Source organism: Cibotium barometz, chromosome 3 (assembly GCF_041138505.1).
Source record: "Cibotium barometz isolate CiBa-2024 chromosome 3, ASM4113850v1, whole genome shotgun sequence".
NCBI classification, from domain to species: domain Eukaryota; kingdom Viridiplantae; phylum Streptophyta; class Polypodiopsida; order Cyatheales; family Cibotiaceae; genus Cibotium; species Cibotium barometz.
The window spans coordinates 68,436,219-68,453,327 of record NC_141048.1 but is presented as its reverse complement, the minus strand read 5'-3'; the positions used below and the strand labels follow the sequence as shown (position 1 = coordinate 68,453,327).

Sequence of the window (17,109 nt, the reverse complement as noted above, 5' to 3'; positions counted from 1 at the left end):
AACCTGAAATTCTGTCCAAAAGCAACTTCGAGTGAGGACATAGCCCTAGCAAGTGAGGAACTGTCTCAAACTGATACGAACATCGGAGACAAGCAGAGGACGCTATCCCTCTTTTGACTAATTTAACTCCCACCGAAAGTGCACCAGCCATGCATGTCCATAAAAATAACCTTTGTTGTAAAGGTAATTTACTTGCCCATAGTAGTTTAAGATTACACCTCCACCAAGAAAGAGATTTGTGCAGATGCCAAAGGGAGTTGGCATGAGTTGCAATCCAAGCGCGTGGCAAAATAGACCTGTAGACCTTCATAGAAGCCAAAGCATGAAGAGGGAGAGGATGATTAGCAGAAACTGAAGATTGCAAAGTCCAATCCCTTAGTCTGTCCCTTTGAGCAAGAGGAGGAACATGGAGGAACGGATGTAACAAATGACCAAGCTTCCTCCAGATGAATTTATGATGCATACCCAGTGAGTACAAAGACTCCCGCCTTTGTGCACTTGGAGATGTTGGACACCGATGCTTCATCTTCTTCAAGCGAGGAGGTAGTTGGCTTCACCGCCAAGGATACTCGGGAATGGATTCTTGATAGTGGTGCTTCCAGGCACATGACTCCTTCCCATGACTTCTTTCAAGATTTGAAACTGCAGTCCGGTCGCATTTTCATTGTGAAGGCCAGATGGAGATCATTCCCGATGGCAGAGGGGGAAGCATTCCTCTCTTGTTCTTTATGTCCCCACACTTGGTTTTCATCTGTTGTCACTTCATGAGGTGTGCAAGACTGGCTTCCGGGTGGAGTTTGAGAAAGATCCGAGTTGCTTGCCACACATTTGTCCATGCATGATTCGATTTTCATGCCTCTTTGGTGCCGTTTGGACCCCTGTTGGAAATTTTCGACATTTAGCACGCTCGTGCATCTTTTTCGAGAACCCGGATTCAGACAGTTAGAAGTTGAGGATCCGGGACCCCATCAGAGAACGGACCACGCGGACTTGTGCTAGGGAAGTTTCTCTATGTCCACATCACTTTGTGCACGGATTTGGGCATCGCAATCACTTCTCCGAGCACGTCAAAGTTGGGTCCCGGCGAAGATAGTGCAAAATCGCCATAACAGAGTTTCAGATCCGAAATGAGTCCGAAAATCTACGAGATACCTCCGGGAATGATAAAAAATGTCCCTGATCATTGATCACATCTTCCACCTTCCTTATGCCCAGCTTCATAAGATTGTAAGCTCTGATGGGCTCTTGAAGAGCTAATGGAGTGATAAAAACAGCACTCCAATGGAGACTTTCCTGCCGTAAAGAGTTGGAAGAATGCTCATTATCAGGAGACCATTTAAGTGAGGATAAAACCTGTTTCCAATCTTGCAACAAAGAAGTGGAAAGGGGACAGCCTGGAATTCTCCCTTGAAATTTTCCCAAGACTACCTCCCAAAGATCAGTGATCCAATTGCCATACACCGATGATTTCATAGTAGAGCACATGGTTGCTAGCATAATGGCTCAGGGCTGTTGTTGGGAAAAAAAAGTAGTAAGCAGAGTTGCCTTACGGGCAAGCATGTGATACCTGAGATTGAGAATGTTAAGACCACCATGCATCTTGGGGGAGCATACAAAATCCATTTTCAGTAATCGCAAAGCTTTCACATGTGACTTAGTCTTCCATAACAATTCCATTGCCTGGGACATGAAGGCTGAAATATCCCTGGGAGACCAGTGAAGCAAAGGTAAGTAAAACTGGACATATGCCATGAGAATAGATTGGACTATCCGAAGTCTAACATGTAACGGCCATGTGGGAATTTTCCAATATTCCAACTTGTCATGAAGCTTCCGGAAAATCCATTCCATTTGTTGTTTCCTTGTGATATTCCAGCCAATTGGATACCCTAAATGACGCACCACCTCATGACATTACACAATGTCTCCGGGCCATAAAAGGGCATGCCAATCATAGCTCTTTAAGGGAATGAGCTTGGATTTTCCAAAATTGACCATCAAACCAGCTGCAATGCCATAAAGAGAAAGAGTATCCATGAGAGTCCGAAGATCTTGCTGAGTATTCTTTGGCATGAAATATGAGTCATCGGCATATGCCTGTGCTATAAGAGGGGTAGACCCAGGAATGCTCAATCCATGAATATGTCCATGCGTCGTAAGAGAGTCCATATGCAAGAGCAATGGGTGAGTAGCAATTGCATATAATAGAGCACTGAGAGGACAGCCTTGACGCACGGATCTGGTCAACTTCCAAGCCTGTGATAAATGATTACCAAGGATGCATTGAGAAGTGGACTCAGAATATAACCAATATATGATGTGTACCAACTTAGGACCAAAGCCCATCTTGGACATGATGAGAGAAATAAAATCCCAATGAATCGTGTCAAAGGCTTTGGCCACATCCACTTGCATAATCAACACATCTTGTTGAGTATATTTTGCATATTCAATGGCAATCAATGCATTGGAAATGTTATCCTATATTTGCCGTCTGGGCAAAAAACCATATTGACGAGGATGGAGTGCATGACTCAATGCTCCAGATATCCAGTGAACAATCATCTTTGCAACAAGTTTATAAATAACCGGCATGAGTGTGATTGGTCTCCAGTCAGACATATGTTGGCATAGACTTTTCTTAGGGATTAGTTGAACAATGCCATGCTTCCATGAAGAAGGAAGACAGCCTTCCTGCCATGCCATGTTAATCATCTGCAGGAGGACATCCTTGAGGTCTTCCCAAAAAGCCAGGTAAAATTCCACTGAAAGACCATCCCAACCCGGAGACTTGGATTTACCAAGATGATGCAAGGCCTCCTCCAATTCTGTTTCAGTGGAAGGTAGCTCAAATCGAGCTGCATTCTTAGTGTGGATAACTGGAGAGACATGTTGTACAAATTGTTGCCTAGCTTGATGTACCTGAGAAGATGGCTGATGTACCCCAGAAAACAAATTCTGAAAATGAAGGGGACATACTTGTTGTAGTCCAAACATAGTGTCAGTCCAGGAACCATCTGAAAGCCTCACTCTATATATGGATTGTTTCCTTCTGTGAGCATGCAAGTTTCGGAAAAAAGATTTAGAGGAACAGCCTTTGTCCAACAGTGGCTTCACTCTTGCCCGAATCTTTCATTTTTGGAGTTTTCGATGATCATTTAATTTGAGTAGAGAGTGAGCATGAGAGAGGGAATCCATCTCTTAAAAAGAGAGCTCCTGCAATGACTAAATTCAGTGAGTGATTGAGTCATTGTTTTTGCCCAAGAAACTTGGGTTCTCCATTCAGCCATGTACCAAACACCATAGTCCTGTATGGCTGCCTGAATTCTGCACACAAAACTTTCCCATGCATAATTAATATCCTCCTGTGCATGAGAGAAGAGAGGGTGTATGGCAGCCCGGATCATGTGCTGGAACTGTTGATGTAGAAGATAAGCATTATTGACATGTAGCAGCCTGCTACTTGGAGAATTCAGGTCATCACAAGGCATACCAAATGTCAGAGACAACCAAAGAGGAGCATGGTCGGACCTCCTGAGAGAATGATCAACAGATAGATGACACGTGAATCCATCAAACTGGCATGCATTCAGTAAGTACCATCGATCTAACCTGGCCCAATATTCACAGAGAGCATTATGATGAAAAGTGTATCCCGGTATTGTGTTATGTATGGATATCCAGAGATCTCTTGCATGTAAGGAGGATAACATGTCCTCCCAAGATTGCTTTTCAGAAGGGAGCATGTGACTTTTATGAGAAGTATTATCTTGTGGCTGAGGGGAATTATTAAAATCCCCACATATAAAGGCATTTGACAGCCAGGGGTATTGAGCCAGAGAGTCCCACATACGAGCCCTGAGAGCTGAGGTCTGCGATGCATATACCGAAGCAAACTCATAGATCTCCCCATTAATCATGGTTTGGAGCACTATCCATCTGCCATTAGGATCGTTGAAAGTCAAAAGTGGATGCAAGTCATGTTTGACCAGTATGCATACTCCAGAGAATTTTGCCATGCCTGCATAGAATATGTCATATCCGGCAAAAGAAGCTTGCTGACCAGCAAGGGAGTGCTGATTATGCTCTTGCAAACACACCACATCCGGATGCAATGTATGTACATAGTGCCAAAAAAGCCTCCACCCATTAGCATTACAAAGACCTTGTACATTGAAGGAAAAACATTTGATTGAAGCAAACATAGCAAGGGGTATGTACAAAGCAGGTCAAGGCAGCAAGTAACAGAGCTAGGCAGCCATAGGCTGCAAATCCTCATGCTCTAAATAAGTGAGTACAGGGTTGGCATCATGTGACTCGCAAATTGGTATGCCCTTTTTCAGCACATCAACCCATAATCTTGAGGCAGGAGAATCAGTTGAAGCAGAGGTTTGACGGGGAGAGGGAGTGGAGGCATCCCAATGACGAGATTGAACACACACACACACACACACACACATATATATATATGTATATATATATACATATATGTATATATATATACATATATGTATATATATATACATATATGTATATATATATACATATATGTATATATATATACATATACATATACATATACATACATACATACATATATATATATATATGTGTGTGTGTGTACATATATATATATATACATATATGTATACATATACATATATCATATATATGTATATGTATACATATATGTATATATATACATATATATATATACATATACATATATACATATATATGTATATGTATACATACATACATACATACATACATACATACATACATATATATATATATATATATATATATATATATATATGTATGTATGTATGTATGTATGTATGTATGTATGTATGTATGTAATATTACATACATACATACATACATACATACATACATACATACATTATATATATATATATATATATATATATATGTATGTATGTATGTATGTATGTATGTATGTATGTATGTAATACATACATACATACATACATACATACATATATATGTATGTATGTATGTATGTATGTATGTATGTATGTATGTATGTGTGTGTGTGTGTGTGTGTGTGTGTGTGTGTGTGTGTGTGTGTACATACATAACTGTATGTATGTACACACACACACACACACACACTTTTTTTTTTTTGTAATGATTATTTCGATTACTAGTGGGAAACCTCAGAATGAGGAAAACCCACAAAAAGCATCATATACAAGAAATGCCAGAGTTCATAGTGAACAGGGGCATGATCAAAATATATCCGTGAAAAGGCTATACAATGATGGGTCAATCTCATGTAGAGAGAGACAATCATAAAGGGATTGATGTAAAGATTCTTTGAAATAGTGAAAGGCTTGAATGGGCGGCTCACCAAAAACAGCCCGATTCCTGGAGTACCAAATCGTCCACATGGCCCAGTAACGAAGCCAATCAAAAAAGGCCCTATACTGTCTGAGAGCAGGAGAAAAAATACCAAACAACCAAAAATGTTTCCCAAAAGAAGCAGAAGGGAAACGAGCTCGAAGAAGAGCCGTTATATGATCCAGCAAAAGTTTAGTTGCATTACAATTCCACATCAGATGGAGAATTGTTTCATCATGCGCTCCACAAACACAACAATCTGAAGATGTCACATGGTGCCTTGCCAGGAAAGAGCCAACTGGCAGAACAGCCAATAGACATCGCCATAGAAAAAGCCGACATTTTAACGGCATCTTACTGCTCCATATCATCCTGAGCCTTTTCTTCCACCAAGCCAAAGGCTTATGCATTCTCCAAGCATCATTTGCATAATCATGAACCCAAATTTCAGGAAGGAGAAAGCCATAGACTGTATGCACCGAGAGCTGTAGCAGAGACAAAGGACCACGAGTAAGTATGGGCCTATGCAAGCTCCAATCGTGCAACCTATCCGACTCTTCAAGAGCGGGAAGAGGCTCAAAAGGGGCCAACAAACTCTCAATCTTTTCCCATAGGGGACGGTAATGATGATTTAGGCCAAATTTAGGACAAGCATCTATAAAAGACAGAACATGGCCACTATCATCTAGCACATCTGCAATGAAATAGACACCCTTTTTGGCAAGGAAATAAGCTTTTCTAGGCTCTTGCACAGCCAAAGGTCACTCAAAAACTCTACTCCAATGAATGCTTTCCAAACGCAGTGAATTACAGTTAGTATTCACTCGAGGAGTCCAGCTGAGAAACTGTGTAAGCTTTTTCCATGCCAAAATTAACTTTGTGGAGAAAGGACAACCAGCAATCTTGCCTTCAAAATGGCCAAACACAGCATCCCAATGCGTGATGGTCCAGTTGCCAAACGATTTAGTGGACATCTCAACACACATATCTGCCAACATAATCGCCCAAGGCTGCCTCTGAGATACAAATTCCAACAGCAAGGTGGACTTTCGTGCCAATGCATGAAAGTGTATATTAAGGATATTCAAGCCTCCATGCTGTTTGGGACTACATAGCTTCTTGAGCGAGAGAAGGTTAAGGCCCCTCTTAGCATGTTTGGTTTTCCAAAAAATGCTCATGGCTGAAGACATAAAACGATCAATGTCCACTTTTCTCCACATTATTAGTGGCAAAAAGAATTGAATATATGCCATGACAATAGCCTGTACAATCCTTAAACGAACATGCAATGGCCATGTAGAAAGCTTCCAGTAATTAAGTTTCTGATTCAACCGTTGCATCACCCATTGAGTCATTTGCTGATTAGAAATATGCCATCCCAATGGGTAGCCCAAGTGTCTGACTACATGCATTTGTGAAGGAATTTCACCTGGCCAAATTAAACTATGCCAAGACCGAGCATCAAGAGCCAAAAGTTTAGATTTCTGAAAGTTAACATAAAGGCCAGCAGCTTGCCCAAACAGCTCTAGTGCCTCCATTAATCTTTGAACATCCGATTGCGTATTGCGGGGCATACAAAAAGAATCATCAGCATACGCCTGTGCTAAAAATTGTTTGCCATTGGGCAATTGCAATCCATGAAGCACATCGGAAGCTGTCAAATGATCTAGATATGTAAGCAAAGGATGAGTAGCCACAGCATATAGCAACGCACTCAGAGGGCAACCCTGTCTTACAGATCTTTCTAATTTCCAAGGGTCGGTAATCCGAGAGCCAAGTATCAAAGAAGCATCACTATCACTGTAGAGGAAGTACACAACACGTTGCAACTTTAAACCAAAGCCCAACTGGGCCATAGTCATGGCAACAAAGTCCCAGGAAACTGTATCAAAGGCTTTTTCAATATCAATCTGAAGCACAAGTACATCCTGTTTAGTATACTTGGCATATTCCATACCAATATATGCATTAGCCAGATTGTCATTAATCTGCCTACGAGGAATGAAACCATATTGAGCAGGATGTAATCCATCATGCAGAAAACCTTTAATTCTGTTCGCCAGCATTTTAGTAACCAATTTATAAATAACTGGCATAAGAGTGATAGGACGCCAATGCGAAAAGGATTCACCACACACACACACACACACACACATACATACATACATACATACATATATATATGTCTAATGTCTTGTATATTGACTTTATGAAAATATAACAATTACTGGTTTTACTATAAAAAAAAAAAGTGTGTGTACATACATACATACATACATACACACATACACACACACATATATATATATATATATATGTATGTATGTACATACATACATACACACACACACACACACACACACACACACACACACATATATATATATATATATATATATATATGTGTGTGTGTGTGTGTGTGTGTATGTATGTATGTATGTACATGTACATACATACATACACACACACACACACACACACACACACATATATATATATATATATATATATATATATATATATATGTGTGTGTGTGTGTGTGTGTGTGTATGTATGTATGTATGTATATATATATATATATATATGTGTGTGTGTGTGTGTGTGTATGTATGTATGTATGTATGTATGTATATAAAATAATAAGAAATATCTAGCATCCATATAGAAATAGCATGAAAGACAATGGTAATACTGAAATGAAAACTAATCTATTAACTACTAAGCAATGATCACTAACTAATTAAAAAACGGGCCAACTAAGTGTTGTATATTGAATCTCATGTTTAGTACGAAGACCTTATCCATACGGGCTACGGTACATATAGAGTGGTACGGAAAGTACTGAAGGTACACATCGGATGAGTACGGATAAGGAATGCAACTATGAGCAGGACACTAGTAGTCTCAGGGCCTCCCTCCTCAATTTCTCTTAGATTTCTGGAAGAGGCCGTGGGATAGTTTTTTGGCCTTGAAAGATTGCTTAGGCATTATGGCTGTTTTTCTTAGTAACTGAGTATCCTTCCTCTTTTATGTTCTTGACTCTCGTCTCGGGAAAAAAAAGAAAATGAAAGCAAAAACACAAGGTAGGCTAAGATGTACCAGTGTGTGAAAGTGTGGGGCACCCAACAAAGGAATAAAGGAAGCAGGCAAGGACCAGCAAAAAAATGAAGCCAGAAGCAGTATAAAAGAGGCCAGTTTTCAGCAGGTCTAGTCAGCTAACAGGTCAAAGTGGGTGCCCATTACTGGGTAGGATTAGGCATCTGGGCTCGCTCAAAGGAGCAATGAAGATGTTGAAAAAGGCATTTTCTGTTCTACAAGCCAACATCAGGTGGACTAGCTGACTGGTAAAAGGTGGGCTACAAATGGGCCCCCACTTCACTTGTAATCTAGTCCACACCCACAACCTTCAGGCATTAGAGAGTAGATCTGGCCTATAAAGTTCCCAAACTTGGCAAACTGGCAGAAAAAGTCCATGCTCCTGTCCGGAAGTAGATTTTATAATGAGATCAAGACGTTCATTACATCCCCATCTCAGCCCCAAGACGTGAAGATAATCTTTCACATTTCATTCTTTTATTTCCACTCTCATCACCATAGAAAACACTCTACGAAGGGAAGAAAAAGGGTGGGGGGGACATTGGGACTGAGCATGTGGTTTGTGAATGTCGGTCACCCTTATTTCTTTCTTTGATCCAATGGTGTTGCAGAACCTGTAGATTAAGGTCTAATGTTTTGTCACAGGAGGTGATGTTTGATGTCTCTTTTCATGCTATTGAGTGATCTGTCCAAGAAGAAAATGCTTACATCCTGTATAGTAGTGCTCGATTCTCTCATGTTACTGAGTGATCTGTCCAAGAAGAATATGCTTACATTCTGTAGTAATGCTGAATTTCTCTCATTTGAGGGTAAACACGTTTTTTCTTCTGGCAGCTTTTTGGACTCGGCGTTGCCAATGTATTGGGATCCTTTTTCTCTTCTTATCCCACTACAGGTATCTGCTTGTGGTATTTCTATATATATTTATCCACACATATCAAAGAAAATCCAGTAGGAAGCTCAAAAAATGGCCATCTCTAGCATCAAAGAAAGAGATAACAATGGGATCTTTTTTTCACATGTAAGGTGCACATCTTTTTACATGGGGACACATAAGCAATGCATTCTTCCATTATTGTTTTCAAAATTGTCCTTTGTCGAGGATCATCAAGATTCTTTTCACGACTTAAAAAATTCTGTATGCAAATTAAACATATTTAGACATTTCTTAATTTGAATATCTTGAAAGGTGCATTGGAAAATTCGAGGAATTACGCTCAAAAATAAGGAACATGCTATGAAGATTTTTAAAAGGATTCCAAAACATTCAGAACCTGTTTTCTTCCTGATTTTGCAATCTAAAATCCCATGCTTGGGATGAGAGCAAAGCTCCCCGTACTGCTGCGCACCTACACTCCCTGGACCTGAGCGGCTTCTGCCTGCTGCCCGCCGTCTGATTTCCTGCCATCCGCCTTGTCTGCCTTCTCTCCTGCCCATCCATGGGATATTGATCAATGGAGGCCTATCACATGGCTTGGGACTGCCTACAAAATACTTGCCAAGGCCAGTATTGCAGGATGTGATTCATGATATGCAGAATGGGTTCCTTCAAGGAAGAAGCATCTTTGATAATATCTTCTCTTTTTGGGAGGCGGTTGAATGGGCTCAGGAAAGCAATCAGCCCTTAGCCATTCTATTGCTAGACTTTGAGAAGGCATCACTCGGGCTAGAGTTGCTTGGGAGATTGTTATACATGCTAGACACGAAGGGGAGCTGAATTTTGTAGATCTCAATATATAGTGCAAAGCATTGCTTTGCAAGTTAGTGGTTAGAGGCTTCCTTCTAGGCACTGATCCTTGGAATAATTTCTTGATGTTTCACACCACACGTTGTACGCATCGTGATGGCGGAGATTGGATGCTCAGTTCACATTTCATCTTTACTGAAGCTGAGTATAGGGTACCTTCCTTTCAGCTTATAGCTGCCATTATCACAGCCTGGAGCAACATGATATCTTTTTTGAGATAGGGGCTTCCTAGATCAGAGGATAAGGCTGATAGACAGCTCATTATGTGGAATGATCTCATTAAAGATGAGGTTGTGCGACCTTTGGGTGTGTCTTGATATATGCAGTGGCCAGGCTGGGAGAGATGTGCATCGAGAGTTATTGCTTGGAAGACTTTTAAAAATCTTCCTATGGATTAGAGACTTGCATCCATCGAGCACCTCTAAGAGGGAGTCTTAGACAGATCGATCAATTGAGGCAGCTATACCTCATGAGTGGATTACTAGCGATCAATATCATCCTAGGTGGTCGGGTGTTTTCCTTAGGACAGGAGTGCCATTAAAGGTGTTAGCCTTGCTGGATTAGGATGAGGAAGATCGTGTTTTTTATTCTATCTAGCCAAGATGGAGATTGATGAAATGTGACTCCTAGGAGTTTATTCCTAGCATTGCCCTTTATCTAGTGAGAGTAGTTAATTGCTTGGGAAAGCACTGGCATGTTGACCCTCCACCTGATATTGTGACCCATGGCTCTCGGTGCTTATGGTTGTATCGTGGATATCCTATTAGATATCTACATTGAGATCTTGGTGAGTGGGAGTGGATTGATGCAACCAATCCTATGAAGAGTTAACATTTTTTCAGCTTGTCTGTAATGCCAAGCTCCTTTTACTTGGACAGATTCAGAGGACTCCTGCACTTTGACCGTACTGGGAGAGTTATGACATCGTCCCGTCAATTCAAAAATGATTTGGCATAGACTTTGGCACTCATGTAGGAGGAGCTAGATCTCCCACTTCTTTTGGTTATTTTGACATGATGGCCTTAGGCATTAATTAGTGGAGGGCTATTTTTGGAGGAAACCCCTCCTGCCCCAGATACCTAGTAGCTTTTGAGACGGTACAACATTGCATATGGGGGTGTAGAGTTGCTCAAAGGATTTAGGGCTCTATAGCTCAGCTTATGAGTAGATTGAGGAGAGATACCATTTTTGTTACTTGGGATGGTATTACTTGGCTCACTCAGTGGTCCACAAATATTTTTCGAGTGCAGGGATCTGGACACTGTCATAATGATATGTAGAGATGTGGCCCAATATTGCATGCTACTCGATATTCCTATGGGGAGATATTATTCACTCTCTTGAGTCTTATGGCCATATGGGCTTGTATACAAGGACCATCCAGATCTGCACAAGTAAAGCGCACTATTTTCATGAGGGAGTGGGATCAAGGAATGTTTTTCTCATCGACCCCACAATACTCTCTTGGCACCTTTGTGCCCCAGATTCGTTATGATCACCCTACATTCTGGGATGATGATTTTTTTTCCGGCTTGTAGCCGTGATTGGTCTATTCATGCTTAATGAAAGTCTCCTTTCTGTTGAAAAAAAAAAATGATGATGAAATTGCTTCATCTCCTTCTCATCTGTAGGAAGATCAGGATGAGGAATCTGGTTGAGGTCCAAGCCTCGGTCCTCAACTCTTGACTTGCGAGGATGAGTCATGATTTAGACTCCAGACTTAGGATATTTTGATTCAGACTCCAGACTCACGATTCAGACTCCAGACTTGGACATTTTGATTTGTCTCCAATATTTGTTACGAGCTATAGCCTAGATGCCCCTGAATTTAGTTTACGAACTGTTATGTTTTCAACGTTTTCAGAATTTCAGAAATCCAGAATATTCAACATTTCATGCATCATAATTTCAGAATTTCAGATTTTCATTGTCATCATTCATGGTTCAAAGTTCAAGCTGCATAATTTCATAATTTCAGATTGGTAATGCCCGGAGGCACCCACGGTAGGGCTGGTCAGGGGGGTATGGATGGGGTGACGAATGATATTCCACGTAAGGCTAAGGCAAACTGTTTCATACCTATCATTCTTTGAAGCGTTTTTCTTCATCGGGCATTCGATTGGAACTATGGATGAAACTGATTTATTTATTTATTTTTTCCCGGACAAAAGATCCTTCCATTCGTCACTAGCAAACAGCCGTTACATGCTCAGAACCCTTAGATGAGGTGGGGATAATCCCTATTGGAAATAAGTGCACACTAGGTGTACTATTTCTAGTCTAGTTTCACTTACGTCTTTGTGTCTTGAGTCTAGTGCCATGTGGCATCTCTACATTTATCCCATAAGTCAGTCTACTCAATCTTGTACTTCTCACCTATATATTGTAGGTGTCACATCAATGAAAGTATCAATCTTGTGTCTTGTCTACACTCATCTCAAGGTAACTCTTTGTCTTTCATTTATTCTTGTTTCATTTTTAGTTTTGCTTTTGCTTTCATATTTCCTACATGGTATCAGAGCAGGATGCTCTTGCCCTGTGTTGCCCACCATAGCTTCAGCTAGCTTCAGCCCACCATCTCCCTAGCTACGCTCAACTCTTGGGACCAGCCTATTCACATTCTGAATAGTTGCCTGCCGGCCTGCACTGTCTGTCCACTCCTACGCCCTGCGCCGGCCTGTTTCCCAGTAGCTGCTGCGCACTCCTACGCCGGCCTGTTTTCCAAGTTGCTGCTGCTGGCGCTTCATCCTCTACAGTTTGCGCATCACTCCATACCTGCAGCTACTGTCGGGCCTCCCTCTCTGGATGAGCAGCACTTGTACTGCTGTATTACACCTCTGCAGCAGCCTACGTCTATCTGCTGGAGGCGGTGTTTCTTCATCTACAGGCTACGCATCATCTAAAGGCAGTTCAGTTCTGCCATCGCTTCCTCTTGAAAAATCCACAAGGTACTGTGCATTGTCTCCTTCAGTTTGCTAATCAGTCCTTTTCTTATCCTCATATCTGCAAACTGCTAGTTCCTCATGCTTCGATGGGCTGTCACATGCTATGGCCCTGACAAGTGGTGAGAGAGCCGGCTTCTAAAAACAGTTTGGATCTCTTCTTTCATTCATTTCTTCAATCTTGTAAGGGAATAGACACTGCCCTTGCATTTTAGCAAGAGGTAAGACCTTCCCACATGGCCTCTTCTACTCATTCTCTCATGTCTATCGACAAATTCAATGGCTCCAACTTTCATACTTGGCAAATCAAAATCAAGTGCCATCTTATGAAAGAAGGTCTTTGGGACGTTGTTCACCATGCTGCTCCCGAAGATTCCGACATTGAGCAAGTTATCACTTATGCCCCACTGCCAAGAATGACAAAGCCTATGCTATCATCCTGCTCGGTCTTGGAGATGATTACATTCATCACATCTCCGACATACAGTCTGCTTCTCGAGCATGGATCACTTTGGATACCCTTTTTGGACCCCGCTCTAAAAACTCTAAGATTGCACTTATGATCTCATTCTTTGATCTATATATGCAGGAGGGAGCTACTATAGCCTCTCATGTCAATTATTTTCGCAGTCTTATGGTTCAACTTGCATCAGTAAAGTCCCCCATCTCCGAAGACATTGCTATTGCTGTGCTTCTCAAAAGCTTACCTGACACCTATGCTACTCTTGTCACTACCTTCAAGTATCACAATAATCCTACTCTTGAAGGTATCATCAATGCTCTCCAAGAAGAGGAAAGAACAAAACAACAAAAGGTAACTGACACTGCATTTTTAGCAAAGAAAGGAGGTTCTAAAGTAAGAAAGCCTTGCACCCATTGTGGGAAAACTAATCATCTGGAGAAGGACTGCTTCAAGGCTCATCCATGCACCATTTGTGGCCGCGATAATCACTGGGAGAAGGACTGCTACTCTAAAACCTCTACATCAGCCCCTGCATCTACCTCAGCCCATGTTGCTGCAGCATCTACATCAGCAGATCTTGCTGTTCATTCCTCACATGATGAGGAGTGGGCTTTCTGATTACTTCACCTTTTCTTGTCTATCACTTTGACCACCGATGATGTAGGTCAAGGGGTTCTAGTGTCTTACTCATTATGTTTTTTTGACCTCTCTCTTGTCCCTACCCAAGAGGCACAGATTGCCCTTGAGGAGGGGATGTCTTCAAGGTCCATCTGTTTGTCTACAGTCAGTTCTACAGTCAGTCTTCTGTCTATCTAGTCTTGTCTGTCTATCTTCAAGGTCCATCTGTTTGTCTACAGTCAGTTCTACAGTCAGTCTTCTGTCTATCTAGTCTTGTCTGTCTATCTATCTGTTGTCTGTCTATCTGTCTATCAATCTGACTGTGTCTTGTTTTAGATCCATCTTGTCCCTACCCTTGTGGACCCATATGAGGATATCACTTGAGGAGGGGTGTCTCAGGATCTTTTTGTCTCTCATGTCTAGTCTCTCAGTCTATCAGTCTTTATGTCTATCTTCTAGTCTTGTCTTTTTTGTCTTCCTCCTAGTGTCCACTTAAGGAGGGTGTTGGAAATAAGTGCACACTAGGTGTACTATTTCTAGTCTAGTTTCACTTAAGTCTTTGTGTCTTGAGTCTAGTGCCATGTGGCATCTCTACATTTATCCCATAAGTCAGTCTACTCAATCTTGTACTTCTCACCTATATATTGTAGGTGTCACATCAATGAAAGTATCAATCTTGTGTCTTGTCTACACTCATCTCAAGGTAACTCTTTGTCTTTCATTTATTCTTGTTTCATTTTTAGTTTTGCTTTTGCTTTCATATTTCCTACAATCCCAGCCACAGGGGTCGCGGGCGGGCGGGGGGGGGGGGGGGGGTGTGGGCGGTTGGGGTTGGAGACAAAACAGGCTGCCTGTAGTGCCATATGATCTTGCCATCCCGATCAGAAAGAAAGGGTCCCTGGCAAGCCTCTAACCGCCTATGCATGTGATCTGAATCTCGGCTTCCCCCAATGTTTTTGGAGGGGGTGAAAGATATCAGTCCAAATAGCACTTACGGACTCTCTTTTCTTTTTGGCAAAACCCGGGGGGGGCGGGGGGGGGGGGGGGGGGGGGGGGGACTTGATGGCGTCACTTCAAAATGGGTCAGCCATATATGCCATGCAGCAATGCTGCTGATTATCTCCCATCTTTGATGACCAGATCTCAGACGACAGGTTGGGAGTCAGAATTGTGTCAATCTTGCAGTGATAGTCAGAGAGCTTGCCCTCCTACTACCTCCTCATAGTGGAGGGTGTGTCTGGTCACTGTTGTCACCTAGGCAATTGCTCCCCATGTGATGTTACAAGGTGTGGATCTCCTGGTCGTGTAGAGATGAAGAATCCTTTTTGCCATACGTATTGTGCTTTGGGGCAATCCGAAAGGCAGTGTCATTGCAACTCCAGGGAGTGGCTGCACCGCATACAATGTGCTAGCCTACCATCAATAGCCAACCAAGTGTTAACAACGAGGCTGTGGTGGGCTAACTGCCAGAGGAACAGTGTGACCTTCTTTGGCCAAAAGCTGTCCCACAATTGCTTCCAGAAATCTCCTAGGAATCAGGGTGAAATGCCCTGGGAGGCTGAATGGTATGCCTGTTGGGTTGCCATCTATAGCATGCATCTGTATCCTGCAACCCATCCTGGCTGTCTTATGGAAGAAAGGGGTGTTCAGGCTTTCAGGGCTAAGGGGGTCCCACCACTCCCACTCACCAGGTCCCAGTGAATATGGATCAATGGTCGGCTTTCCCAGACTCAAAGCTGCCAAGAACTGTCACAGGCCACCTTAGCCTGATGCGGGTCAATGTGCCACTGATGAGCATGAAAACCTGTGCAAGAAGAAAAGGCTCCCGGCGTGGCTGAGGCCTCTCACGACCAGCTTGATCAATGATGCCTAGACTGCCCAGATGATGAGGCTGGATAATCACCCTCATGCCACTTTGGTCTATGTAGGTCCGCCATTTGTCCCTACACCTAGAAAGTTTCTGATCAGACGCTACACCTGTCCAAGGCATGCCCGGGAGAATACCCAACAAGAATTAATGTACCACATGGTAGTCATGAGCACCTGGTTAGCCACAATCACACAGCCAGTGAGGGAGAGACCGGCAGTGCTCCAGTAAAGGAGCTTCTTCTGAATGCTCGAAAGAAGGGGGGCAAGCTGCTCCTCTAGCAAGATATCAATCCCTACTTGACATCCCAAATATCTGACCAGGGTGCCATTGGGAATCTATTGGAAAGACACTTAGTTGGGCGCCAAGCCTGAGTGGGTGCGGATCCAACCCAAAGACTGCACGAGTTGTGCCAGTCAATCAGGACACCTGAAGCAAGGCAAAAGTCCGCAATGGCTAGTGAAAATCTCGGAAGATCCCTTCCTCTTTGGAAAGGTATGCTGCTGTGTCATCTGCAAAATCAGACCTTCTCCTGGGACCTGGTTGGGAGACAAAGGTCCTGAAGTCCAGTGCCCTACGCGGAGAGCCTCAGCTACAAAGAGGAAGCACAAAAAGGGCAAGAGGGCATCCCTGTCAAATTGATCTAGAAAACAAAAACCTCTTTCCTTTGGCCCCCTGAATGAGGAAGCGGCTGTGGGCAGTGGAATACAAAGTTGACACTCCTCTAATCCAGCAGGCCGGGAACACGATCCGAAGCATAGTGCCCTCCAGGAAATTCTAGTCAACTCTGTCATAGGCTTTCTCGAACTGCCATGTCGTTCTGACAAACACAAGCTGTGGCGGTTGCCTCTCAGAAAGTGAAGATGTTATCTAGGATGCTGCTATCCTGAATGAAACGGGTCTTGGTGCCATGAATCAAATTGGTGAGGTGGGGCTGCAAGCAATGGCTGATGTCTTTGGCAAGGATTTTGTAGGCACTCCAAGGAGGGTGATGGGGCACCAGTGATGT

The 17,109-nt window shown here is 42.5% G+C and overlaps 1 protein-coding gene across 1 annotated transcript in view; it reads left to right on the top strand.

Moving 5' to 3' along the window:
• The window catches only part of LOC147640456 (sulfate transporter 4.1, chloroplastic-like), a 186,622-nt gene that overhangs the window by 115,379 nt on the left and 54,134 nt on the right, over positions 1-17,109 (top strand). The window contains exon 7 of the mRNA XM_086825348.1: positions 9,298-9,358. Coding sequence (XP_086681474.1) covers positions 9,298-9,358 — 61 coding nt within the window. The remainder of the gene's footprint in view (positions 1-9,297; positions 9,359-17,109) is intronic.